At 43.4% G+C, this 17,740-nt stretch overlaps 1 protein-coding gene across 1 annotated transcript; it reads right to left on the minus strand.

Annotated features, from left to right (window-relative positions):
* Positions 1-6,959: 6,959 nt before the first annotated feature.
* On the minus strand, positions 6,960-17,580 carry LOC119739998 (probable ATP-dependent RNA helicase DDX56). The gene is made up of 12 exons (XM_038215179.1): positions 17,458-17,580; positions 16,051-16,212; positions 15,656-15,736; positions 14,816-14,889; positions 14,202-14,463; positions 13,382-13,551; positions 12,371-12,544; positions 11,771-11,899; positions 10,805-10,899; positions 9,233-9,502; positions 8,618-8,724; positions 6,960-7,833 (listed from the first exon to the last, which is right to left on the minus strand). Exons 1-12 carry the CDS (start codon positions 17,530-17,532, stop codon positions 7,783-7,785), a joined length of 1,650 nt encoding a protein of 549 aa, XP_038071107.1. The 5' UTR covers positions 17,533-17,580; the 3' UTR covers positions 6,960-7,782.
* Positions 17,581-17,740: the final 160 nt, after the last annotated feature.

Consider the following 17,740-nt stretch of genomic DNA (forward strand, 5'->3'; position numbering starts at 1 on the left):
GTCAGTTCGTCGTTTGGACAACAAATGGTCATATGTTGCCCATAATGGTACTTGTCAAAAAAACAAATGCATTGTGATGTCAATTGATTCCTTTTATTAAAAAAAACGAAAAAAATATAATCGAAGGAGTTATTTTCATTGCAACAGTTGAAAAGATTTAAAGTTTGTCACAAGGTCTAGCTATTTGTCAAAGTTTGGAAATTTTGAGGGCTTTTTTTGCTTTGGAGAGATTGACGATGTTCTGAATTATCTGTGAAATAAGAGGCGTCTTTTAATGTACAAATTAAAAGATATCCAGTTGCCAGTCCTGTTTTCATTTAATTTTACATTTAACATGTAGATTTTGAAAGGCAAATTTGTCAAAGGGCATGATCCGCTGGTGCTGGAAAACAATTTTCAACAAAGTTGACACAGATTTTTGTCTTGCAATGTCGTCAATTTTTCTTTAGATTTAAGCCAAATTCCTGATACATTTCTGCTAGGAATTTTCCTAAATCCTCACAAATCCACTACTGTACATGAACCTTACAATTTCAATCCCATGTTCAATGTCACTTTTAGGAAATGTTAAAAAAAATGTGAAGGTAGGCAATTTTCAATATTAATCGCAAAACAGGATGTTCATTATTTGAACACAAGCTATTTGGTCAGCTCCTATAACACAGGAGATTTCATCTTTCACTCGTTAGGAAAACGATCAAAGTTTGTCAGAAGCATTTTTTTTTACTCATCAACATGGTAGATGAAAAACAAAAAAAATAGAGTTGATTGCAGCTCCCACAAATAACCGCTGTTATAAAGCTCAACTTGGTGTTTTGTCAAAGTGTATTAAACATTGATTTTCCTTCTTTTTTAAATTTTCTTCTATTTGTTCCTTCTGTTGTTCTCAATTTCGCCTTTGTCCCTCCTCTTCAACCGTTCACCCCTCCCCCCCCCCCACGATTCCTGTTTTTATGCCCCACCCACTCTCCCTCATCAGATTTGGCTGTATAAAAAAAGTGCAACTGAGAGGTTATCATTATGCTGTCATTAAAAGTCTTGAGAAGCGATAGAACATGAGAAAATGCATCAGTGATCGTCTTATCTTTTCCAACATTTGTGTGAGTGTTTGTCGCCCAAGTTCCTTAGTGGTCTCACAACTACCACTGGGCGAGTAACTCGATTACTTGCGAGTAGTTTATGCTACTCATTCTACTCATGGTGTTTCACCTACTCGAATACTCGTCCTGGCCCTTGTAGAAACAGGTACTTACGAGTAGCAAGTTAGGGTTTAGGGTTCAAGGCTTAATACGTCCCCTGCAAACAGGGAATCTCTCCCTCCACCTCTCTCTCCCTAGGATTTCATTCGTCCAAAAACAAAATTGCCATAAGTCACACAGTAAGGATATCTCAGTGCTGAAGAATGTAGTGCGACTTGCACGCTATTTACTTGTGTAGCGCAATGCATTTTATGGAGGGCGCACTTAGTTCTCTACTGGTAGCCGGCGGGGTGCGCGTGCACTCACCCAGGTTTATGGGGGCACCAGCCAATTAGCGCCAGTGTATATAAGCGGCCATGCGCTCAGCTTCGCCCTCTTTCTGCTGTGGCCGGAACCCGAGCGCGGTCTCAGGAAAAGTTGCACTATTCTAATCTCCCACAATTAACCAATCACCAATCACCTATAGTCGCAGCGGAGGGAGCCTCATACTTTGTGTGAGTGTAGCTAATTAATGATTCCTGCATTATAATCCAGATAATTATGTAATCTCTGAGTTTGTAAGGGAAGTGATTGAATAAAAGATCACGTAGGCGAGGCGCCTGGGTAGGCGAATAAAATAATCTTCCGAAAGACATATCTGGTGTCAGGTCCCCATCCTTACCCAGTCCCCCTAGTTAGTCCGCTTGGGTTGTGTGAGCGAGAGAGCGTGTAAGGGTGATCCTTTGGTAGTCTGCTGCGGGCCTGGCGGTAAATCTCCGCCGAAACGGATCTGCGTACCGTAGAGGCTAGGCCGTTCGCCGCTACTCGCCGGGGCAGTCGTCCGAGGCAGTACCGCTACAAATTGGTGTCAGAAGTGGGATAGGCGCCGTTGCTTCACTGCTAAAAATCACCTACGCCTGTGACATCACCTAGTTAGGAATCATCACCCCAACAATCTACAACTACCACTATTAACCGACATGGCCGCCGACGAGATATCCGTGGAGGACGAGCTGATGTTGCTGGGTATGGACGTGCAGAAGGGCGAGGACGAGTTACAACAATCCCTTGCCGAGAACAGCGATCTGACAGAGATAAAGGAGTTGCTGCTGGCGCAGAATCGCCTGTTAAGATTGCAGCTTCGCCAAAGTGAGGCCAAGTCAGAGGCAGCACAGCGGAGGGAAGATAAGACGCCCAGCACGTCGATGACGACCCAGTTCGGCAGCCGTGAACTTTTCACATTCACAGACACCCCTACACCAGTGCCATCACCAAGGCCTACCCCCAAACCCAGAACGAGATTTTATAATCCCGTTGCACCAGCGCCTACACCAGTGTCTACGATAGGCGTCCCGTCGCGGACGGTGGACGAGTTGACAAGCTGCGGCGAGGAGGGCAGTCTAACGGAGTTGACGCCTACTGGTCATTCGACCGCATGCCGGCAGCCGGGGACCCAAGGAGGAGTTCCGTTGCAGTCTGAGAAAGACGCAAGCCAGAGGGAGGGCGAAAACTCCCCTGACCTTCAAGGAAAGGAGGTCGAAAACAAAGGAGAAGTTGAGGTGAAAAGTGAGGTGGATGTTCCTACCAGACGTCCGAACATCATCCCCGACAGATTCAGCGGGAAGACCCCGTGGCGAAATTACAAGCAGCATTTTGAGGCCTGCAAATTGGCGAACAATTGGAGTGATCGGCAGGCGAGAGTGTTTTTGGCGGCGAGCCTGCAGGGTGATGCGGTCAAGGTGTTAGGAAATCTAGCAGCAGGCGGTAGTCAAGTGACTTACACTGAGTTGGTTGGGCTGTTGGAGAAGCGGTTTGGACCAGGAGAGCTTGCGGAAAACCACCTAGCGGAGCTGCGGCATAGGCGACAAAAACCTAAAGAGACGCTGCAGGAATTGGGACAGGCGATAAGGCAGTTGGCTTCACTCGCCTACCCGGAATTGTCAGAGGAGGGGCGTGATCGCCTAGCCAGGGGGCACTTCTCTGATGCGGTGGAGGAACAGGCTATCCGGGAAGGGATCTTTCGAGCAAGACCGTCATCACTGGACGAGGCTATCAGAGCTGCACTAAACATTGAAGGGTTCCTTAAGATAGAGGAACAGCGGCCCAAGTACGCCCGAGTAGTAGAGGGCGATGCCGAGTACCCCCTGTCAGAAGTCAAGCGGGAGATGAAAGAGTCGGCTGAGAAAAATCAGCGCGAGGTGAGGGAGTGGCTGGAGAAGATGACCCAGCGACTTGACACCCTCCGGCCTCAAGAGAGGAGCGATCGTTCGCGTGTCGCCTACCAGAGGCGAAAACCAACCCCAGAGGACGTTTGCTTCAAGTGCAAACGAAAAGGTCATTTTGCAAGGAGTTGCAAACAACCCAGAGCAGAGAAGAAAATGAAGGTCGGGAAACGACCAGCAGCTGCCCCAGAGGCCCGTGGGAACGCAGGCGGAACAGCAGGGCCAGAAGGCGCCGGAGAGAATTTAGGCGAGAATATCGAAGGCGACAAAGAAACCTCAACAAGTGCAAGTAAAACAGCGGGCAATGGCCTATTTGTGCCGGCTATTGTGAGAGGGGTCAGAGTAAAACTTCTTGTTGACACAGGGGCAACACACACTGTGTTGTCGTCTCAACTTTATTTCAACATTTCCAGGGACCAAAGACCAAGACTTACAACCTTAGGCGCAGGAGTAAGGAACGCCGATGGGAGTAGGATGGAAACACTCGGTAGCGCATGGGTAGAGATTCATGTTGGCAGAACAACTTGCTCAACTAATGTAGTCTTCGGCAACACGGGTGAAATTCAAGGAATATTAGGAATGGATTTCCTGCTTCAAACTCAGGGCACCCTAGACTTCCGGACGCTAAAGCTGAAATTAAACGGGGAGACGATCAAGTGCACAGACGGCTTGTCACGTAAGCCACAAAGCGATGAACAGGCAGAAGCGCCAACGCTGACGACACCTGTAGGTGAAGTGAGGAGTGTGACCATTTCGCCTACCATCACTTGCACGGAGATAAGAGAGGCGCAGATGGAGGACACATCAAATAGCAGGGTGCTTAAGGCCAAAGAGGAGTTGACAGTTAGACAATGTAGTGTCTGTGCGAAGTTAAAATCCACTGCCAAGGCTTGGAAGGCGCCACCGCAGCAGCCCAAGAAACAGTCAGCAAGGAGAAATGGGAAAAACATGGAGGAGAAGAGTACACCTCGTAGCGATTCTGATGGGGAGAAGACGGAGTGTCCAAAATGCGGTCTGCAGCTGCACAAAAGAAGTCTGGAGGGACATCTGGCAGGCGAACATGGAGAGAAACAGGTTTTCTCGTGCCGTAGGTGTTCCCACAGAAACAACAGGCGAGACAATCTCAAAGCACACTATCGTGATTGCCACCCGGAACATGTTGATGAGGTGACAAACATCAAGAGTGAAGCGCACGAGTCCAGCAGGCGAGACAGGAGTCGAGGTGAAGGTGAGCCAAGGCGCATGGAGACTCCGGGGAGCCGTGACCGTGTCGATGTAAAGGTGACAAGGCGAGCTTCCCCTGAGAGGAAGAGGAAGCCGGAAGGAGCCACAGGCAAGCGGCATGGAAGTAAGGCTCCTCCAGAAGAGCAGCCTACCAAGAAGCAAAGAAGAAGTGATGCAGTGCCCTGTACTGTGTCCAAGGCACCTGAGGATGAGAAAGCTCTACCTAAAGGCGCGGAGGCGAAGAGAAGTCTTCCAAAATCGGCAGGGCCACCGCAGCGGCAGGGTATAGGAGGACCTGAGTCGCGTGGGGTAGCAGAGGCCGCGAGGGCGCCGAGGGCACAGCCATCAAAGGTGGGCGGAGAGGCATCCGGTAACCTTCCAGAGGTAGATGCGATGGTGGAGATCGAGTCGGCAGAGCAACTCGTAGGATCACCACTAGAGGAGGCAGCGGAGATAGCTTTGTCACCTATGTCAATGTCATGGGACATTGACGAGGCTCCTGTGAGCAACGTACGTCCGACGCCTGCAGGAGGAAAACCCCTAAGTATGATGAGGGAGATGAGGCAGCAAGGCGCCGAACAACAGGCGATGTCGTCGGATGAGTCTTCCACGGGGAGGCAGGAAGATGGCAATTCACCTAGGGAGTTGCGGGTTAGCTATTTGCTGTCGGGGCTTTCCGTGAGGATCACTGAAGGTGGGCACACAGAAATCATAACTGGCACAACCCAAACCGTGCACGAACGCCGTGCGCGCCACTACGACGTAGTATTCCTAAGGCCCCCGGCTCCCATTGTGAGCTCAGGAGCTGATGACGACAAACAACCTACAAGGATCTGCCGGCTGATGAGGAATGAGGACGCTGGTATCATAGGCGCCGGACCCCCGATGATTAACGAGGAGCTCGAGAGGAGCATGATTGGAAACATCACCAAGATAACGGAAACGGAGACGCGCAGTGTTTACCAAGAAGGAATGCTGGTGACCAAGGACCAGACCGAGCGGGTCTTCAATGTGAATTTCCTGGCAGGAGTTCGCTAAGATGAACATGAACATTGAACTTTAGGCGGGCAAATAGAAGAGATATTTGCGCCTTTCGTTAAACCTAAAGTCATGTTGGCTATATCTTTTATATAAATGTTGCACCTAAGTTTTGTGCCTCAAAGTTCTCGTTAAGGTTTATATAAGAGTTTTGAAGTTGTTAGATTTATGATGCTGTTAAGGTTTATATAACAGTTTTAAGCTTGTTCAATTTATAAAGATGTTAAAGTTTATCTCAGAGTTGTAACCTTGTTCTTTAAGTTCAGTTTATAAGGATGCCAAAGTTTATTTAAGAAGTTTAAACTTGTTGAGGAGAATCACCTACCAATGTTCTAAGGCGATAGTCGTGTAGGTGTCACTAGGATTATCTCTGTAAAGTGCAGCAGACTTTTGGGAATAATTTGATTTAGAGATTATGCATTGCTTTTATTTAAGTAATCAGTTTTGAGGTCAGGGACTGACCGAAACTTGGAAGGCGCCTGTGTAGCGCAATGCATTTTATGGAGGGCGCACTTAGTTCTCTACTGGTAGCCGGCGGGGTGCGCGTGCACTCACCCAGGTTTATGGGGGCACCAGCCAATTAGCGCCAGTGTATATAAGCGGCCATGCGCTCAGCTTCGCCCTCTTTCTGCTGTGGCCGGAACCCGAGCGCGGTCTCAGGAAAAGTTGCACTATTCTAATCTCCCACAATTAACCAATCACCAATCACCTATAGTCGCAGCGGAGGGAGCCTCATACTTTGTGTGAGTGTAGCTAATTAATGATTCCTGCATTATAATCCAGATAATTATGTAATCTCTGAGTTTGTAAGGGAAGTGATTGAATAAAAGATCACGTAGGCGAGGCGCCTGGGTAGGCGAATAAAATAATCTTCCGAAAGACATATCTGGTGTCAGGTCCCCATCCTTACCCAGTCCCCCTAGTTAGTCCGCTTGGGTTGTGTGAGCGAGAGAGCGTGTAAGGGTGATCCTTTGGTAGTCTGCTGCGGGCCTGGCGGTAAATCTCCGCCGAAACGGATCTGCGTACCCGACCGTAGAGGCTAGGCCGTTCGCCGCTACTCGCCGGGGCAGTCGTCCGAGGCAGTACCGCTACACTTGTAAGTTACTTCACGTCACACTAATGCATACATGTATGTCATTTTTCTGCTTTTATGGGAATTCGGTTATTACTACTTGAGAATAATTGACTACTCGCGAGTAATTTCTCTGCGAGTACTCGAGTAGAAAAATCCATTACTTGCCCAGGCCTACTCACAACACGGTCCAGATAAACAACTTCAGACCAAAGAAACAAGGACTTCATTTTTTAGTGTTAAATATCATTTATTGACTTGTAATGATGCACAAGAAATATTGGAAAAAAACAACATGATCCTGCCTGGATGCATAAACATGTAAATGTGGTTGAAAAATCTGTCTATCCTCCTTCCCTTTACAACAAACAAATATCCCTGTCGACACTCCTTAACCCTTAGTCCCCATCCAGTCAAACTCCAACCCCAGGGTTTGTTGGAATCTGTTAGAGTGATTACTGCACTAGTAAATTGATTATGCTTCACTTGGGGTTAGGCATACCACCAATAATCAAGAGTCCAACAGTTTCTGTGCACAGTTTACCATGTGGTGTTGGAATTTGCAGGAGTGAGGAAGATTCCTAGTAAATCACTCTAGGGGGTTAGGGTTAACGATAAGTTTTTGGGTCATTCTGTAAATTTGGGGTCCACTTTTTTCCTGTCCTTGTTACATCTGACATATATGATTTTATAATTTTGATGAATTCCTTAATGCAACACGATTTTCTACTAACAGAGCCTCCATCTATTTCACGGAGACCGTAAACAGTAAGCAAACAAAAGGCATGCTTACCTCGGAGGAAAAAATTACTTAAATTAGTGACGAAACAATAGAAATCACCATGCGCGCGCAGCCTTTTGCAAATGAAATAGTGCTTATAAGGTTAGCCCAATTTTCTGCTATAGTAAGCACAACTGTAAAGTAGCCCCATAAACTTGGGCCCTGCTGCACTGCAGGTTGATGAAGATGCTGATGTATTGCTGGCAGGTCCAACTTTGTTGAAAGTGTCGATCGTGCTTGAGCAGCGATGTTTGATTTTCAGGACGTTCATGATTTCTTGAACTTGAAGCTCTTCAAAGGATCGGCCGCGTTTCTCCTCTGTAAAGAAATGTTATTCATATGGCTTCGTAAAGGTGACTGTAAAACTGTTGCCTAGTGGTTAGGGTTTGTGACTCATGATCAGAGGGTCAGGGGTTTGAATCCAGCAGCTGGCCACATGTCGAGTCCTTGGGCAAGCAACTTCACCTCCGCCTTGCCTCTCTCCACCCAGGAGTATTGGTAGCGGGATTAGCTGGGGAGCATGCCGTGAAACCCTCTTTTAGGAGAAAACCCGAGTACAGAGCTTACATTCGGGTTTTGGCCCGAGCCCGTATAGTTGGGTTTTTGCCCAAGCCCGTACCAGGATTTCAGCTCTCTCTTATCTCAACATTTAATCCCCTTGGCAGAGTGGCCATCACCAGCAGGAAACGATTATTATTACTTGACTGAATGCCTTGCTAATTTTGCTTAACTCCTTTTTGTGTGGCCTAAATACACACAAATTTTCAATAAATATAATATCCAGAGCCACATTTGCTCGTGTCCATTAAGGAAGCCATCTACATGTATTGTATTTTTGATCGTTGAAATTGGTGCACAAACAACAGAAAATCCTGAATTGTGGGACTGTGCATATATCCATATATGACTAGCTGATATTTGACTGATTATCAAGAGGAAAATTAGGGCTAATATTTCTCACGGAAGTTCTTAAATCATGGAAACATCATGATCAAGTACCTCTATGACCATCTCATGTTTCAAGACTGTTACTCTCAGTATAATTTGAAATGTGACTGGCAATACCAATTGGAAGGCCACCATTTGATTTTCAGTTCCTCACCTTTTTCTTGGCAAATCTGGACTCCCTCGGGCCCCTGTGCTTCCGTTTCCTTGTAGTAGGACCTTTGAAAGAAGCTCCTGATGTGCTGGCTTTTAACGTCTTGGGCACTTGAGTAATGGAATAATTTAACACACAATTGAATACATCCAAATATTGAAATAAGATGGGAAATATGTAAGAAAATTTCCTTGAAGCAAATTTACCTCTTGTGTACAAACGCAGGCTTTGGTCTTGCAGCAAACAAAATAGCATTTGTCCAACTAATACTCAGTGGTAAAGGAGTTCAAACCCAAACGGGGAAAATGACGTTTGTGTTCTTGGGCAAGACACTTTGCAACAACTGTCTCTCCTGATCCAGGAGTATAAATGAGCACCCATGACAGTAGAGGAAAGTCTGCGTTGATGTTAAAACTACTGAACAAAAATGATCTTGTGGAAAGATAACACACTTGTGAAGCGTTTTGAGACCTTTTGATACAGCCCTATATATGCAACACATTATTTCAATTAACAATCAATATTAATTAAGATTTTATAATCAAATCAATGAACAACATCCTTAACGACTGCTGCACGAAGCCCATCTTAACCAGTGTTGCAGGCACACCCTCTCACCTAGGTACTCTGGAACGTTTCTGAGGTCCGAATGCACTTTAGCCGGGTGTAGAACCTTGTCATGGCGGAGCAGCTGGATGTCTCGCGGGTTGTCATCAAAGTACGTCTTGAGCGTCTTCGACTGGAAGATCTCGTGTTTGATCTCCTTGACGCGGGCTTCCCGGATCGCGACCCGCGTCACCGCCCGCATGGCGTCCTTGCAGCGGTAGCGGAAGCCCTCGATCTCAACCATCTTGAATTGGTAGGGACGGATGAGCGAAGTGCCATCCTCTGCACGATCAGAAAGATTTTGGGTGAGAAAAGGACAAATTTACTGGCATGTCTTAGGACCACACTATTATACAGCTACATCATGGCACACAACGAGGGGCAAGGCTGACGCAGTGGTACTTTACTTGCCTCTATGGCCGGAGTTCAAATCCCGTCCAGGTTAGACTGGGTGTTTAGTCCCTGATTTCACTGGGTTATCTAAAGAATATTTATCAGGATATTTCCTCCCACCTCTGAAAATGGACACTTCTTCATTGTTTTCTCTTTACTGGTTTCTCTAGAACTGTGATCTACATGCAGAGTGCCACGGCTGCTTTTCAAGGACTATATATTTAATTACCAGATATTACTAACTTTCAATTGACTAAGTGCATTATAATAAGTTTAACAAAGAAATTGACTGGAGCCGGGTTTGAACCTGCCACCTCCGGATTGCCGTTCCAGTGCTCTACCAACTGAGCTATCCAGTCCTATGTTGGCAATTTCACATTTAATCAATGTCTTTGTTCAAGGGGCACTAGATATTACTAAAAATAATTACTACCAACTATTTTCGGATGATTAGTAAGCCTACATATTTATTCCTAAAAGGAAGGATAAATATTGACATAGATAACAAAATAACAATGACAGAATTCCAAATTAAAAAGATTTTGTTTTATAGCACATCCTGTAGAATGTTTATTCTTGATTTCCCATGCCACTAAAAGTTCACAGATTATAATAGTTGAGTGAGATGTATTTCTTAAAGGGAATATACAACATTTGCAAACATCAAAAAATAAAACTACCAAGTTTTTACGAAATACCTTACTAGGATGTTGGTAAATGACAGTCTCAAGCATCTTGTCAAATTATGGCACCTGGTGTGAAGTCATTTTCAAGAAAATGGTATTTTTGTATACATTTCCAACGGTGGTCGGCTGACCAGCGTTGGAAAAACCTAACTATTTTTCAACTACTGCTCCAAATTTACCATTTTTTCCAGTCCAAATTTTGTTTGCTATTGATTACATGTTCATGAACGGGTGCAGGCCAGCTAGACTGGTTCCCTTGCCTTACAATTTTCCATCATCTATAAATTGATCCATTTTATCTTTTGTGGAGTCAGGGAACCAGACTACTTGAACATTTTTGTTTTTCTTGGTTTTTCCAACCTTTTCGAACACAAAACTTCAAAAATGTCAGTGTAACAATCTTTGATCTATTATACTAACCCCTCAAATAGTTCATTTCTGAAAATTACAGCAAAAGCCAATGATGTACATGCCCTTTAAGTCGCCAATAATGAAATGTTTTTACCTTTAACAAGATATTTTTCAATATCTTCTAATATTTCCGTCTCAGTATCGTTGACGAGAGACAAAGCTGTTCCTTTTGTATCACCACGAGCAGTCCTGGGGTACAAAAAAATAGAGAAAATTGACGATTACCCATTTCTTTTTCTCATTGTAGCCGACACCTCAAATGGCCAGTGTGGTAATACAGTCTATCACAAGTCCGGTCAAAAGTAAATATCAAATCAATTCAGACAATGACAGGCGATGCGCAACAACAAAGGAATGCCTTTGTCATTGTTCTTTTGAATAGGTTGTGACTTGTGATTGACTCGACAATAACATAGCATATGGCTTTGTCTTCTGCCTAGTGTTTTTCCTAAAATTAAAAAAAAACCTGGTAGAAAGTGCTCAACAAACGTACCCGTAGTGAAGGGAAAAAAGAAGAGTACAAATGCGTACTTTTCACCAATATACAAGTCAATGAAACACACTGATCTTTTCCATGACAATTAAACTACAGTTCCAAACTGCCCTCACTGGACTCCATCTTTGGAGTTTCAACACTAGAGGGCCTAGTTGGTACACATATCCAATCACTGACCTTTACACTAACCGGACTGGCTGACAATGCCCACGCATTGAAGCAACCGTCTGCCATCTTGGGACACCCATGATGCATACACAGGAAATGCAATTTTGTTTTTACGGGACGTTGGTATAGGACTTCTTTTGCAGAGTTAAGGTGGTGAACAGGAATTGTATTTTCTGACCAGCATTTCAGATTTAATTAATCCTAGTCCTAGGACTGGCCACCATCCAAAGAATTATCGATTATTTGGGGAATGGTTGTTTGAAATTAAATAGAAAAACCTCCACGGCAGAAATTTTTGGGGACCCAAGATGGTGGCTTAGTTGCTTCAAGGCCCATTGTAGCAGCTAGTCCTGTTAGTTCCAAGGTCAGTTTACCCAATGCACAGCCTACACTCACCTGCCAACCCTGTGGATGTATGACTTGATGGTCGGCGGAAAGTCAAAGTTGATGATGTTGGCCACGTTCTGGAAATCGATCCCTCGTGAAACGCCGTATTCTCTGCTCTTACCCTTTTTGGATTTCGATCTAAAAAGACATCAAATGTTTGTGCAAGTTACACAAATGTATGCACAAATGTATGCACAGTGCACAGAACGTGCACAAATATTCTGTGTATATTTATGCAAAATGTATGTAAATATTTATCTATAAATTGTAATATCGTGAGTCCGTATTTAAGAATTTCGTTTATGATAATGCTACGTGTTCTAAATCACATGAAACACCCACATATGACCTACATAAACAAAATCACCAAATAAGTCAATTTCTGAAATACGGCAAAGGCAAAAACAGCAAATTGTCTTACACCCACAAAACGTTTTAAAGATATTAAGTGAAGTAAACTTCTCCAATATTACTTAACAAAACACAAAAGAAATCAAGAAGCTTTGAACAACCTCATAAATACAAGTGCAACTTGCAAATACTTACTGAATAAATAAATCTGATTAATCTACTAAGTTCACTCTACAATCTACTAAGTTCCAAACTCACTTTTTCCGCTTGCCTCCTTGCTTGCCCGTGCCCAGTGAGCTTTCGTCTGACGCAACTATGATGTCATACAGACCGGTGTTGAACTGCTCCACTATGTGACATCTGGAGTTGACTGGCAGTTCAGAGTTGAGCACGCAGCCAGGGATCGAGAATTGCTCCAGAAACAACTTCAATCTAAAAAGTAAAGGCAGCAGAATTGGGCTTTCTTTTAGGTTGTGATGGCCGGAATGAGATGCAGGATTGGAGCAGTTTAAGAAAAAGTAACAGAGAGTTTTCACTCTTTTTAACCCTCCTAGTCTTCTGCACTGCCCAACCCTTCAAGTTTAGCAAAACCACTTTTGCCCACAGAGTTAGCAACCAAACTTCAACTTCTTCTAAGGTATTATTCTGCAGAGTATGGATAACACTCCATATCCCTGCACAATTCTTTTGTAAGGTTAAGCTCAGGGCAAGCAAGCGGATTCAGTCACGCTTCACTGCCTGAAACTGTTCTTAAAAGATGTTACATATTGCTCTGAAAATTAACCTCCCACTAAGAGGGTTGAATTTAAAAATTTCAGAGGAACTAAAGCAGAATTAGTGAACCTTTTGGCAATAAACTATCAAGTGGTATGCAAGATTTGGTTGTTTGCAGACTCCAATACCATTTCAATTAATTTTATGCTAAACTTTCTTGAGTTTTCAGATGATGTATTGCACACATTTTGACACCCCTATTTACAAAACTTGAGTATGTTGATTCCTATCTGAAGTGTTAAATGTTAACTTTTTTCAATTGACAATTCACAGGAAAAAGTGCCCGTACACGGATAATAGTGTGAAGTATAAAACGTGATAATTACGAAACAATTTGTGCAACTGGATTCAAACTTTGCAAACGTACTAATCTTGGATGTCTTTCTTAACATTCAAAATTTCACAAAATTCTCTGATGGGACAGACGAACACAGAATCTTTTCCGTTCCCTTCAGCTGTGACAGGGTCAAAACAAAGTCAAAAACTACTCCCTACCTGTAGGATTTATCAATGTCGTTGACGAAGATGATGGTCTTTCCCCTGACCAACCGCAGCTTGAGTAACGTGTACAGGAGCAGAAATTTGTCTTCCTCTCCGCATTTGACGTGGTACTGGGTCAGCTGGTCCATGTCTGGCAACTGGGATTCCTCCAGTTTTAGTGTTATCTGAGAGAAGGGAGAAAGTTGGAGACATTTTTTAAAGACCCTTTGATGGACTTTGGGTCTTGGAAGGAAAAAATTCCTTGCACCTTGTACCTTTTACCTTGTAGATTAAAACATCCAGAAACTTCCTTGTGTGAGTATAACTGGAGACTTGATGAGAGTGGATTACCCGACTGATCATCAATTGGAAACTAGGTACAGATGTTGCACAAACGATTGAATGGGATTATGTGTTCCACATGTCAAGTGATTAGATTTGATTATTATTATTTATTATTATTATACCGGAGTCTTATATAGCGCACGTATCTACCAACAATTAGGTACTGAAGGCGCTGGAAATTATGTCTATTATTAAAGACAGGTACATGAAGTTTATGAGAAATATGAGACCCATTATTTAGCACCTCATAAGGGTTTACCATGTGCTGCGGCACATATTACAGCCACTGCCAGAAACACCGGGGCAAACCCCTTCTCTTATCAATTAAGTGTTACTGGGTTTTTAATGTGCATTACACAACACATGGGACCTACGGCTTTACGTCGCATCCGAAGATTAGAACGTACCGTACTGTTACCTATCAGTAGCTTTTAGCCTTGTAATGGGTGATTTCCATTAAAAAAACCCAATTATTCCTCTGCGAACTTACAGGATTGTGAAGCACCAACTTTTTCAAGGCCACCACTTCGTCGCTCAGAGTGGCCGACATGAGAAAGGCTTGGTAGATCTTGGGCAGGAAGGGCAGGAGAGCCTTGAGGTCCGCCTCGTAGCCGAAGGAGAAGATGAGATCAGCTTCGTCGATGACTAGGACCTCTAAGCTGTCCACCAGGGTGAGGTTCTGGGCCTGGAGGTGGGCTAAGAGGCGGCTCGGGGTACCCACGATGATGTCTGGCTTCTCCATGAGGAGGGGCCTGAAATAGTATACAATGTGGGGCAAGTTTGAGTTAGAAATATGGTAACCATAATTTGTATATTCTCGGTCGAACCCAAACTAGTCAACGGTTTGAAATGCGTTGGAGCAATCAGTCAAAATCTCATACATTTACTTTATTTTCCTTTGAGGAACAATTCTACAGAGCAGTAATTTAGAAAGAAAAGGTGATCGACCGATGGCAGTGCGATCAACTGATAGTGGTACAATTGCCGATAGCACAGCGTGATCGACTGAGCAATGGCACAGCACAATTGGGCGGTAGCCCAGATCTACCAATGGTGCCCAAGATATACACATGTATAGATTTCAAGGAGGTTTCAAGAACCAACCTTTGAGCAGCCAAGTCTACTTGTACTGATACATCTGCACACTTGACCTCTCTGGAACAGCAACTCGTCAACTCCTGGGAGGGACAAAATAAAATGACAATAATGTGTCAATATGGTTGACAAATTATCTACAAAACAAGGCACAAATACCACTTCAAATAAAAAGGGAACACAATTATACAAAAAAAGAAATGAAGTGAAAAGCTTCAATGGAAATTTGAGAATTCCTGTTTGAAAGTTCAGGCACTCAAGGGGTTATAACTGAAAAAAATGTTTTAATCACAACAAACCACAAACATAAGTCGGCATTGAAAGACTTTTGAAATGTTGTAAATAGCGTAAACCCTAATACCCTGCAACATTCTTGAAAATCAACCAGAATCCTCTAAAATCAACCAGGCAGTGTTGGAGGATTGAGGCTGTATACCAGTTTATTGCCAGTGGATTTTTGATGATGTGCTGTCAAGGTCTAAAGCTGTACCTTGTGTTGTTTATGCCTAGCCATGAATAAAGTATGCCTAGATTATACTAGATATCATCCTCACTGCCTCAATGTATCACAGTAATTGTTGGAGGATTTTGAAAGATTTAGGCAGTTCTCACCCTTTTGCTGAACAGACTCAAAAGGATTGAGGCTGAATCCAATATTTACACGGAGGCAGTTGGGGTATTCTGAAGGATTGAGGTATGCATCGTGATAAAAGGTCTAGGGGGTAGAACACACTTTACATTGGCCGTGACGCCCCTTGGGTTTTGGCACACTTGAGGATTTTGGAGAATTCAGGAAGCTTACTGACAACAAAAAATGCATGACTGATGAAGTCCCATGAACCGACTCACCAAGATGTTCTTATATGCCTGACTGCAAAGCTCTCTGGAGGGTACCATGACCACAGCTCGTACAGCCTGCTCCCTGGCTGTCTATAGAATAAAAGACAAGAGAAACCAAACTTGAAATTCTTCTTTTCTGTCATAAACAATTTAACTGTAGTTATAAAGGGAGATTACTAATTAAAGATAGCAAATTTTTTTTTTTATTGATATCACAAAACACAATGCTTGAAGTAACCTAGAAAGAATCCGAACACTAATTAATAGAGGATGGACTTTACAGAGTTGAAAACACAGAATTGTAAGAGAAAAATATTGTTAATGCCAAATGTTGACCGAGTGGCATGTGTTGACATGCATGTTTCTTTGTCAGATTTTCGAAACAGATTTGAAAATCAATTTACCTGTTTACTTGACAGTATTCTCTGGACAAGAGGTATGGCATAGGCCGCCGTCTTTCCTGAGCCTGTCCGTGCTCTTGCAAGCAAATCTTTGCCTTCCAGGGCCAGGGGTATGGCTCGTTCTTGGATGAGGGTGGGCTTAGACCAGCCAAGCTTGGCTATGGCCTGCAGAATTAGAAAGAGGAAAAAAAGAGACAATGAGACAAACAGTTCTCCAAATTTCCTGTGGGAATTACATGGAAAATAGATTTAAGACTATCTGTTTTAGTTTTTCCCATATACTGCTCACCAACTTCAGTGTACTTCAACCCCAAAATAAAGTTGTAGAACATTCTATATTTCAAAGCTGAAAAAACCCACAAACTTTCCCCACATTCTTTTTCAGTGAATGGTTTTCAGACTTAACTTTCCCTTAAAAAATACCCCACAGCCAAGAAAGGTTATTAATGGGTGGTGTTAAAAAATGTTAAAAGTCCAACGTTTATACCCTGGGTCGGCTACATGGCTTACATGTATATGTAGCTACATCTGTTCCTTGCTCCATGCATGGAGGAATAAAAACACGGCTATGTACTTTATCCTGTTTTGGGTATCCTGCAACGCTATGGGATTATAAATCCTGCAATGATAGGGCCTGCTTTGAAAATTGTGTATGTTAGGGACTCTCATACACAGTACTGAGAGTCCCAAATTTTCGGACTAGGCCCGACCATGCCGACCTATCTGGATTTTGTGCCAAATTGCCAACCTCAAACTTTTTATTGCCATATTTTGCCGAACAAGACATAACATTCTTGCCTTCTTTCTTTAATTTTTGGAGTGGGGTAGCCTCGTTTATGTAATACTAATAGACCCTGGCCCTGGCGAAGCCGACCATGGTCTATTTTACGTAAACAGATTCGGCGAATAATTATGCAACTTGACTGTGTTTGACCTCGAGAAACTGACCAATCACTCAGCAGGCGCCATCTATACGCGCGTAATTCGAGCTCTCTGCATGCGTATACATCACGCCCAGGATGTAGCATTTTTGTACAGGTTGTGACTTGTGTACTATTACAAAAATGCGGCATCGAAATTGACCAATAATCACAATAAGTTAGTCCTGATTTCGGAATGAAATGACGTAGACTTAATACAGGAGACCTGGCTCCGTGGATAACGGGTGATACTCAGACTATGCATAGCCTAGCCACGTGGTAAATGCGAATGCACTGTTGTTAATGTTATGTTAGGTGTGAAAAATCGCCCCTTTATAAACGCTTCTGAATTGGGGCGACATGACAATCCCACAGAGATGCAGAAACTCTTGTATTACAACGGATCAACAGAAACTGTTGTCATCAGGGCAAACGAAGGAGTAAAACCAATACGAAGTCATCAAGTTTTTATATTTTGAAAACGGTTTACCTTTAAAATCCTGTCATCTAAGCCCATTTCATGAAAGCGCAAGTCGTTCATATCTGCGCTCGTGGAGGCCGCCATGTTGAATCTCCCATGAGCACATGTTCATCCGGGAGTTCCAGCTAATTTAAATATACCTCTTTCCCAAAACACCCAAATTGCATTGTATTTTGCACTATATTTCTGACAAATTGGCTAAGACTTGAACAATTACTAAACCAAAGTCATTAAATATACATTATATGTTATATTCATGATATAAAAATTGGTTTGTGTGTCTAAACATAAA

The sequence above is a fragment of the Patiria miniata genome, unplaced genomic scaffold (assembly GCF_015706575.1).
Source record: "Patiria miniata isolate m_02_andy unplaced genomic scaffold, ASM1570657v1 HiC_scaffold_4, whole genome shotgun sequence".
Classification (NCBI taxonomy): Eukaryota; Metazoa; Echinodermata; class Asteroidea; order Valvatida; family Asterinidae; genus Patiria; species Patiria miniata.

Excerpts from the sequence above, each read along its gene's own strand:
- LOC119739998 (XM_038215179.1), bottom strand. The coding sequence starts at position 17,532 with ATGGCGGCCTCCACGAGCGCAGATATGAACGACTTGCGCTTTCATGAA. Across the intron at positions 13,552-14,201 it reads AGTTGGTGCTTCACAATCCT|ATAACACTAAAACTGGAGGA; the intron begins GTAAGTTCGCAG and ends CCCTTCTCTCAG. Across the intron at positions 12,545-13,381 it reads GACATTGATAAATCCTACAG|ATTGAAGTTGTTTCTGGAGC; the intron begins GTAGGGAGTAGT and ends TTTACTTTTTAG.